Genomic DNA, 9,928 nt, shown 5'->3' on the forward strand with positions numbered 1-9,928 from the left:
TAAAATGTCCGATTTGTACGTAACATTTAAATGTTCATAGAATTAATATGGGAAAACGTTTCTTTGAAATGCCCCCAGGCTACGATCAAATACCACAAAAAGTCGTTTAATAAATCAAAATATGTTTTATTGTTTATTCTTCTCGGAGACCTACCGACCACACCGATTTGTATCCTTTTCGGGGAGGCATTCTTAATGGTTAACCAATGCTACAACCATTTATTATACTAACTGACAGTAGACGAAAACAATGGTATGCCTTTTAACATTTTCGTCGTACATTGATTCCCATTATATCAACGAGCATTTAATTCGTCGTATCACATTGTGTTGCGGTTTGTACGAGTATAAACGTACTTAACGTTATAAGAAAGATGCAATTCAATAAATTATTAGGTCTTCAATGGGCAAAAAACATGGTAATAAAACTTTTACCTGGTTTCTTCTATTCAATATCTAACAGTACAGAAATCGAAACGTTGATAACTTGCTAAATTCAAGACCCTCGTGTTTTCAGTAACTTTCAGATCAACAATACGTAACCTAATTTAAGATGTAGATAAAATGTTGGAAACATTTGGGTAAAAACTGTTGAAGTAAATAAAAGAATAACCAACTCATTGATTAACTGGAAGTGCAAGTAAACGATTAATTACACACGTAAATAATCAAATCCGATAGAATCCTCTTTCGAACTGAATATTACGCTATTCTAAAAAGGGTAGAGTAGCCTACGATTTATCGAAATTTATCTAATTTTCCATCGCAAGCTCTATCGATAGCCATCGGGTGTATGGAATCCTTGATCAATTTTTGACAATACGTGCACGAATGTAGAAATTTATTTAATAATTCCTAATGTAAGCATCTTTATGATCTCAGTAATTATAAAATAAGAAATGTAAAACCAGTCATTCGACCGGTCGTGGTACGATTACTGTTAACCAACTAAATGTTCTCATCAAAACGATACGTTATCCCAAATGAAATTCAAACTGAAATTCTCACTGATCTCTAATCTTATTTTTAAGATTGTACATTTGCATATGCACCGGCGCGGCGCGGCGGTCTAGTAATTATACTGTTCGCGATAGCGCAGCGTGTTGCGTTCCGTTCCACGTCTCGCGCAAACAATTTCCCGAGAATCACGTTGGCCGATGCTGAAACGCTTCATAGAAATCGGATGCATCCTCGTTTGCACGGACATGATCGTGCCTGTTACACCGACGAGCATCGACCACTCGACGCGTTGCCAGGTGCTCGTCGTTATACTCGTGAAACGTCTCAAGAGCCGTTGAACAATCACGATCTTAATGATTTCAGCGTATCGGGGATTCGGCCGAAAAACTGATGACCAGGGAGAGACGCGGATCGGAAATCCCCGGATCCGGGAACAAAGCCTCGCTGAACATGTTGGAGGACATCACGGCGAAAGTCTGGAGAGTGCTGCCAGTCGTCGAGATTCCTCGGAATTGGGCACTTGCGTACTGTATAAAGTACACCGAGATCTCCGAGCAGGTGGAAAAAGCCAGCATGCAGTGCCCATCTCCTGGCACGGACTGGGATTGCACGTTCATCGAATTGGTAAAGTCAATGAAACGGTGAAAGGCACCGCAAGATGCTGCATCTGAAATATCCGATTGTTTTTACAGTAACGTTAAGGGCCCGGCATAGTCACGTGACTTTTTAATTAATAATTTCCATTCACAGCCTTCAGACACAGACTCCGTCTTGGTCTTGATCCGACGGGTGTTAAGTCTGTGACTAAACTTGTCAAATTTTTTGCTCTGTATTATCGATATTCTGAATTCTGAAACGTGCTTCAAGTTTTCAGCTTTGTTTCGCAGAGATTCAAGACAAAATACAGCTCAATTTGTAGCTGGAGATATTTTCTATTGCGCGCTGCTCTCGATTTCATCCAGAAAACTCATCTAATTGCGTAAAAATGCTTGACTTCCACGGCATGCACATCGTCAACTTTTGGCCTACTTCTAACGCTTATATTACCAAATATCTGCATAATCTCGGCAGCTCCTGACCAGCGCGCGCTAGATTGAACCTTCCTCTTTCGAATGAGCCCTTTACCAGCGGCAGAACATTCTTCTATAAGGACGAAAACTTGAGGCACGTAAAACCATTTTTTGTCGGTAATGTAGTCACTCTACCTTATCGCGAATCTACGAAGACCAGGCCCTTGAACACTAAGCAAAAATACGGTAATGTTCGGCCATTCTCCTTAACTCATTGATGCATAATTTTCTTCGCAGTTTCGGCGACTAAGTAGTAGAGTGAATTCTCGATATAAGTCACTTGCGCGGTTCTGCCCAGTGACATTTAGACAAAATCTCTGGTTCTCGCCGGATGTCGCATTTGAAATACTCGGTGCACGCTGGAAATGTAAAAATCACTGTCCGCGGTGGTGTGGGTAGTTCCAGTGACCTTTAAACGCGAGGCTCGCAGTGACTTATATCGGGAATTCACTGCACTTGTTTATCCTTAATAGTTTCCTGGTAGAAAAAGAAGATTTACATTCAACGTCTATCTACATTCACATTGTACAAATACAATTTTAGAAGGAAAGGATAGAACACATATGAAAGAACAATGTTTGCGATTTATCTTTACGACGGATCTAAAACCGAGAACCATAACTTTGTTAATTTGAGAAGGCCAACCAACGCGGTTCGCTCGTACATTATTTAAACTATATTCTTTAAGAATCAATTTTTTTGAAGGATTCGCACAGGAGTACCTTCTTAATGGATAACTACTTTCAACAAATCGGTGACGGAAATTTATCTGATATTTAATTTAAAAATATGCAGGGAGGAGGACGAGACGATTTTAATATGGGAAAAATAGTCTCCTCGTTTCATGAAGTTTCGGATCGAAGTTTGAGATCGAAGCTGCTCCGCGGTGCCGAAACTTGCGGCAAATTATGGCAAAAATATAAAGCCGTTCAAGAGCAAAGACTCATTCGAATGCAGTTAATACACGTGAGCTTGACAAGTAGAAGAATAGAATTCGCTGCAATTCGATAGTTGATAATCACCGAAGTCGTGCTTCCTAAGGGAAAAACCAGAAGGAAAAGACATGTAAAAAAGAGTGGAAAAGATAGTCGGAAAAGAGCAAAAAAGAAGAAAGGTCGGAGAAAATCGAAAGAGCTGAGAAAAACGCGATTGGCTGCCAAGAAGATGAAGGAGATTCAACGATCACTGACAAGCAAGACTACAGAACTCGAAAATAAAAGTAACGAATAGAATGATTCCTTATCTTTTCTAATTCGTCATTTGTAGACTGCGGATTTTGTGCACTTATGACAAAAATGAGTACATCAATCGCGAAACAGAAAAACCGCACAAAGAATTTGAAAATGCTGAAATAAGTGCATATGCAGTTTCTCTGTTTCACAATTAATGCAGATCATTTTTATTTTCTATTAAAATTCTATTAGTCATTGCCAATCGTATTCGTAATACGCGTTAACTTTACTAAAGTTATTTTGCCGAAAAGTTTAAACGAAGCCGAGAGTAAGTTTAAGTGGCCGACTTTGAGAAATAAACGAAATATTTTGTAGTAATTTCCATGAATCCGTAAAGTTATTTACAGGAACCTGTTTATATTGCCATCGTATTTTGAAATATTACCTTTGTAGAACATTTGAATCCCGAGGAGCAAAATGAACTCGACCGACTACATTTGGCAGTGACAACGAAAACTCACAACCATTTGGAAGAGTATCCTTTGAACGAAGAACGAACAGAGTTATCACGTCTCCAAGAGATCGGATTATGTTTATCGCGAGAAACTGCGAAAGCCTGCGAATCCGTTGTCCTCGGCGCTGTTCAAACATTAATGTAATGTGACTGTAAATACGAAATATCTCGCAATTTTTTTCTGTCTTTTTAAACCACTAAACCAAAACGGAGTCTCAAGCTGAATAAACACCTCGCAACGTGAAAATGAAATCACGCAAAGAGAGACGCGATTTATTTTATTTAACTCACCGGATATGCCCAATTATAAATATGTTGTTACCATAATGTCTCATGTAATAGTTTTCTTAGCAATCTTCAGCGCTTTCAATTTAATCTGAACAATATCAACAAATCGTGCAGTTTCGTAGATAAAATTTGAGAAATACCTGTCCGTTGGAAATAATTCGATAATGATCGTCTCCGTATCAGGTATAAATAGATTTTTTATTCGGCTAATACACAAAGATTGAGCATGCAATGTGGATTCAGGGTTGGTATTAATGTTATCAATAATTGACGTTCACGAAATCGTAACTGTACTCGTTGGAAATGTCAACGACGACTTTGATAAAGCAGACACGAGTCTCGTTCAAGCTTATCCTATACTTGTACCGCCGAGCTTGGTAAATATGCATGTACTTATACTGCGCCGTTTATAATAATTATTCGAAGGACTTTAAACATTCAGAAGATATTGAGTACGTTACGCACAAAAGCTGATATCACTTCGTACAGCAAGCTTACAAACCAAATTAGAAATAATTAATATTTATTTTGTACACTCTTCAATGTGATATAATAATCTTCGGATGTATAAAGCCATTAAACAACAAAAAAGTGTTCATTGTTTTTGGTATGATGATATAAAGAGGGACTTTTTAAATCCTCCATGTACAAAGTATTAGAAACATATATATTACATCTTAGATCCAAACCATTAAAAGAAATATATTATCATGTCTTTCTTCGAAATTAAGCAATATGTCGTTTCCACTATTGAGACTTTCAGGTGTAACTCGATTCCTGCAGCTAAAATTATTTCAGCAAAAAATATGCTGATACCTATTGTCATTCGACTCCTCAGTAAAGCTAAGTATAATATTGAAATGTGGAGATATTCTTTTCAAAAGGATTCTAAAACCTCGACGATGAATATTTCTTTTCTTTTTTCAAAAAATCGCATTTACACGTATGCAACTGTCATCCCTTCGTTTGTACAAATAATTGTTATAATAATTCGCTAGGTGATTCGAATCTGCTTAAAGGGCACTCTACTCCTTGAGAAATTGCTCGACAACGCGAACGACTGCGACAGTTATCCTTGCATGTTCTCGAAAATAATCGAGGACGAGTCTATGAAATCCATCTCTGCTATAATCAGAAACGACACAATGGACAATGGTAGCCAGGAATTCAGGCAAACGGTACTGGATTGTGTGATCTGGTGGAAGTTATTCAAACGTTTCGACAAGAATGCGAACTCTCGACGCGAACTGGGAAAATGTTTGTTTCAAACAGTTTCAACCGTGAGCGACGCTGTAAAATATCTTAAATGATTATAAAAATGATAGTATCCTCTGTGCAACATTGTTAATTTGCTTCCAGAAATGTAGGGAACCAGTTTTGGATAAAATAAAATTCTTGATAAGTCCCATTAAAGAAGAATGAAGACACCCTGTTTGGATTGAACTTCGAGATAATGGTATGGGTAGAATGAATAATGTTATTATACAAAAACAATGTTTAATAAGGTAACAAACAACAATATGAAATTCCTCTATATTTTTGTATAAAATAACATAATTGATACATACAGAGTCAACTATAAAATTTGTAACTTTCATACCTATAAAACTCATATACATGCATAATAAATTGACTACCACTCGCATTCCTAATTTACACAACTTACTTCTGTCGTCAATAAGAAAAAGTTATAACAATTTAATCTGCGTGGTGTTCTTTCTGTCAGCGACAACAAATATCGTCAACTTCTTTGTAGCTCGTTAAAGTGTTAGAAAATATCACTTCAAAGAGAAACAAGAAATAAAGTCTCAACTAGAACTTTGTGACTTTGAAGACTTCTCTTCATCTTCAGGTTGTGAGTCAGTCGTGACATCCTGAGTCTTTGCCCATATGTTGAATTTATTGCCACGTTTAAAATTTCGAGCAATGTTAAAAATACCTATTATTGTGTACAGCATTGCTATCACAATAAAGTAACCACCATAGATAAGATACTAAAAAGGAAAATTTTCAGATTATAGGTACAAACTTAAATGGTTAATAGGGCCTGTAGCAAAAGACATTATTTAAAAATTCTGAGACTGAATCAACAACAGATTCTAACTAATATTACCAAACATGGTAATTACAAGAACTAACTAACAACTCCAACTAAACTTTGGGTTGTGATCTTACCTGAGATCTCAGATTTAATCCTAAGTTTCCATTCACTACAACAGCTGTTAATATACTTTGTAGTGCAAGTGCAAAAAATGTATTTATACCGAATATTAAACCATAACTATCCTCTGATATAGACTTTGCAACTTCGAAGCTAAAAGTAAATCAGTAGATTAATGATATTATTGTGTAATAATGACAAAAAAACTTCATGAAAGACTAACTTGATTTAAACTGACAAATACCTTGCGACAGTGACCATTGTATGATAAATAATTCCAAATATTATGAAAGACAGGTATAACAACCAAATATCATGACTGTAAGAAGAGATTACTAATAAAATGCCTTCCATAAGTGACATAAAGGATACCACTATGTCTCCTATCAGCGACCAATTGAATGGTACCTTTCCAACGCAAAATACTGTTATTGTACCTATTTATGAAAATAAAATCTGCATTTATTTCTATGTAATAATAATCAAATTACTACTATTGTAAATTTATATTTCTAACGTTATCACTTAAGTAGTACTATCATCATTTATTTTTTATCTTTTACTGATAGAATTCTACTTAATTCTAACTATTCTTAAATTCCTCAGTGATATAAAGTGAAAACCTAAACTGCTCACCTATGATTGTATAAAGAGCGTCTACAGCTCCATTGTAAATCTTATCTTCAGGAGAAACTGCAGTTTGCCAAAGTAATTGTATATAACTAGTAATTTGTAAATACCCGCAAGTCGAAAAGGCCCACCATATTGACCACTTAACTATATGTCTATTTGAATAAGCTGATAAGAAATCCTTCCACAATAACACATAAGCTCGTCTTATTTTCTCTATTACAGAAACCTTTTTATTAGAAGAACCAAACTGAGCAGGATGTTCGGATATTTGCGACTCAATAGTCAAATTTTGGCGCGATGCTACCATTTCATTACTTCTATGAAAGTAAATGGATTTTCCAACAGGAGGTAAAAAGAATGCCCATATCATCGCGAATGTAATAGCTGAAAAATAGAATTTATTTTATAGAACCAGTTATAACTTCCCAACTAGCTACTTTTCCTTTTCGAAAATGTACAAGTCAAAATAAATACCTGATATGGTAAGATAATTTAATTGATGGTAATCCAATAGATCAAAAGAAACTGTTAATTGTGCAATGATACCGGACATACAGCGACCGAACAAAGATGCTGCTTTTGTGTGGCTTGTTACTTCTTGATAATGTGCTTTGTCAACTTTAGCATAAATATACGTGTAGTAAGCTACTTCTGTGGACAAGAATAAGCCATAAAAAAATTCCAAAATTTGCATGGTCACGATATCCTTCCCAAAAACGATTAGCAGAAAGGTAGTAGCACCAGACAAACCACATAGTATAATAACAGGCTTGTATCTCACAAAGTCAGTTATTAAAAATACAACGATTAACGTTGCAAAGTAAGAATACGTAGAGACAGGAAAAATTTCTTGATTAACCTGAAGATATTATTATATTTTTAAAAGATCTTTTATTCAATATAAATCTGGTTACATAAGTATTACATGTGGCATTTAAAAGCGAAAGGAAATTCTAATCAGATATATACAAACAAGGTACTTCAATTTCTATATTTTATGAAGATATAAAAGTTCGAGACTTATTAATTAATACAAGAAGATTTCATAATGACCATGTATAAATGCAACACATAATGCAGATTACGCTTACCTGGACATCCGTAAAGTTTTTCCATGGGCCAGTTAAATAATCAGTGACAAAAGATTCGGAAGGTCTGAATTCTTTGAAACATCCGAATACACATAAAATACATGAAATTATTATCCACTTCATTTTAATAACTCTCGTTTCTCCTCGTTTTTAGATCACTTTCTAACAATGTATACCAAAAGTAATGCAATTTCGCAAAATTGCTGTTTCAATTAATCACACTCTATAAACCAATATATGCATTAAACATTTCGGACTTACTGTCATCGTTGAACGCGAAGATGTTTATAATTCAGACTAATTAATGAAATTTCACTAACTAAGGGTACAATCACGTTCCCCACATTCTTATTCTTGCCGAATCGAGCGGTGCTTGCACACTGCAAAGCACCTCGCAAAGTTCAAATTCGAGCATGTGTAAAAGTATAAACTGTGAGGGCGCAGCAAACACATCGTATCATGAACGGGAAGAAAAGTTCTTAGGCTATGTCTACGCATTGTAAGACAATTTTAGCCGATAAATGTTCCGATTAAAACACAAAAGGCAAGCACATGAGACATAATGACCTATCAGATAGCTATGTATGTCACATGCAATCACATGCAATGTGACCAGGGGATGTCAACTCCCGTATATTTTTTGGTCCTACATAGGGCGCCCTCTCAGCTAAATAGTAATCAAACAGATTTCTACTCACATATAGTCATACCACGTGCATAGATATACGTATATATGTATTGTATCTGTATAAACGTAACCAAAATCAACGTAAAGCCAGAGTGGAAATGAGAGTGCTCACGCCCGGGATTTTAGTTGTGTTGTAGGGAGTATGGCGCTGGCGTCGCCATTCCCCTAGGTCGCACCTAGGGAGATTACAGCTAGGGAGTAGGCAGCCCTACTCGTTACGCGAGGCGTCCCTCGTGGTCCCTCGTTTCGTACAGTTCGTGATAATCATGAGTTAACCTATTCTTCGTATTATTGTGAAGAATTTTATTTGCATACTTACAATTAGTACATACATATACCGTACATGCAAACCTAGAAAAAACGTTTACGTATACGTACTCAGATATTTTACATTCGAAATTGAAGAAATTATTTTAATGAATTGTAAATGAAAAAATAAAAGAATATACAATAAGAGTATTGCAATTTTAAGATGTTATCTTTAAGAAATCGTATAGGTACAATTATTAAAAGAGAAGTACATGGAAACGCAGAGATAATTGCAAATTGTACAGAAGTTAAAAATCGTAACCCAAGAAATTTAGAGCGCCTAAGGATTGCAAGAAGACCTATAGGTTATGCTCTTGAGAAACCTGGATTTTCTTACTGGCACAAGTAATATGATTATTACTAGATTCGTGTAACCATGACGTCGTTACGGCTATGTTTTTAATGTAATGTTTTTAATTGAAATCTGCGCAGGTTAATTATAAATAAGCTTCAGCGTCATATTGTTGCAGAAATACACCATTTTGAAAATGGTCCTATTATTACAGTTTCAAGCCGAGAATGGGGAATACATAAACAATTGTATAGGTTTGTGTGCATTAGAAACTTAGTTATTGCTATTCGCTATAACAAAATTAGTTTACATATATGTACATTAGCTCCAAAATCATTGATGCTTTATATTTAGATTTTTATGAAAATATTAAAGGATGAATTGCAAAGACAGTATGTAGAGAATGCTGAAAAATTAAAAACATTATTTTAATTGCTTTTAGAGGATCTGATGCATCAGCATACATAAATGTAGGACGTGTGCTTGCGCAACGATGCTTAGAATGTGGAATAATCGAGGTTTATCAAAATGAAGAAACCGTATCTGGAGAAAAAGAAAAGTTACTGATGGAAGAACTTGAGAAAGGTGGAATTTCTTTAACAGAACCACCGAAATTCAGATATTGGTGTCATGCAGCTAGATACAGAGATGAGAAAACTTGGGAAACTTTTGAGTAATAGTTTTTAATTGTTTGTAAATATAAATAAATAGTACATTGAATATAACAATGGGTAAGAGTTGAAATTTCTA

The 9,928-nt window shown here is 35.4% G+C and overlaps 5 protein-coding genes across 8 annotated transcripts in view; 4 read left to right on the top strand and 1 right to left on the bottom strand.

The window, feature by feature from the left end:
- Positions 1–9,928, top strand: part of LOC143365895 (synaptic vesicle 2-related protein) — a 358,886-nt gene that overhangs the window by 306,334 nt on the left and 42,624 nt on the right. The window lies entirely within an intron of this gene.
- On the top strand, positions 805–3,997 carry LOC143362946 (uncharacterized). Its single transcript, XM_076803475.1, has 5 exons — positions 805–1,256; positions 1,324–1,584; positions 2,826–2,996; positions 3,072–3,249; positions 3,656–3,997. Exons 1-5 carry the CDS (start codon positions 1,158–1,160, stop codon positions 3,859–3,861), a joined length of 915 nt encoding a protein of 304 aa, XP_076659590.1. The 5' UTR covers positions 805–1,157; the 3' UTR covers positions 3,862–3,997.
- Positions 4,013–5,454, top strand: LOC143363087 (uncharacterized). The gene is made up of 5 exons (XM_076803710.1): positions 4,013–4,051; positions 4,127–4,187; positions 4,248–4,381; positions 5,003–5,284; positions 5,364–5,454. The coding sequence occupies exons 1-5, from the start codon at positions 4,013–4,015 to the stop codon at positions 5,424–5,426; spliced, it is 579 nt and encodes a 192-aa protein (XP_076659825.1). The 3' UTR covers positions 5,427–5,454.
- LOC143365889 (thiamine transporter 1) lies at positions 5,509–8,674 on the bottom strand. Of its 4 annotated transcripts, none has more exons than XM_076806467.1 (7): positions 8,588–8,674; positions 7,890–8,112; positions 7,273–7,657; positions 6,802–7,182; positions 6,410–6,602; positions 6,180–6,318; positions 5,509–5,998 (listed from the first exon to the last, which is right to left on the bottom strand). In XM_076806467.1, the coding sequence occupies exons 2-7, from the start codon at positions 8,010–8,012 to the stop codon at positions 5,813–5,815; spliced, it is 1,407 nt and encodes a 468-aa protein (XP_076662582.1). In that variant the 5' UTR covers positions 8,013–8,112; positions 8,588–8,674; the 3' UTR covers positions 5,509–5,812. The 4 variants fall into 4 exon arrangements, with proteins under 4 accessions (XP_076662582.1, XP_076662581.1, XP_076662583.1 ...); XM_076806466.1 differs by lacking the exon at positions 8,588–8,674 and adding an exon at positions 8,210–8,494; XM_076806468.1 differs by lacking the exon at positions 8,588–8,674 and adding an exon at positions 8,151–8,494 and having other exon boundaries at positions 7,890–8,051.
- Positions 8,813–9,908, top strand: Mrpl18 (mitochondrial ribosomal protein L18). Its single transcript, XM_076806471.1, has 3 exons — positions 8,813–9,231; positions 9,319–9,432; positions 9,621–9,908. Exons 1-3 carry the CDS (start codon positions 9,050–9,052, stop codon positions 9,853–9,855), a joined length of 531 nt encoding a protein of 176 aa, XP_076662586.1. The 5' UTR covers positions 8,813–9,049; the 3' UTR covers positions 9,856–9,908.

Source organism: Halictus rubicundus, chromosome 2 (genome assembly GCF_050948215.1).
Source record: "Halictus rubicundus isolate RS-2024b chromosome 2, iyHalRubi1_principal, whole genome shotgun sequence".
In the NCBI taxonomy this organism is placed as follows: Eukaryota; Metazoa; Arthropoda; class Insecta; order Hymenoptera; family Halictidae; genus Halictus; species Halictus rubicundus.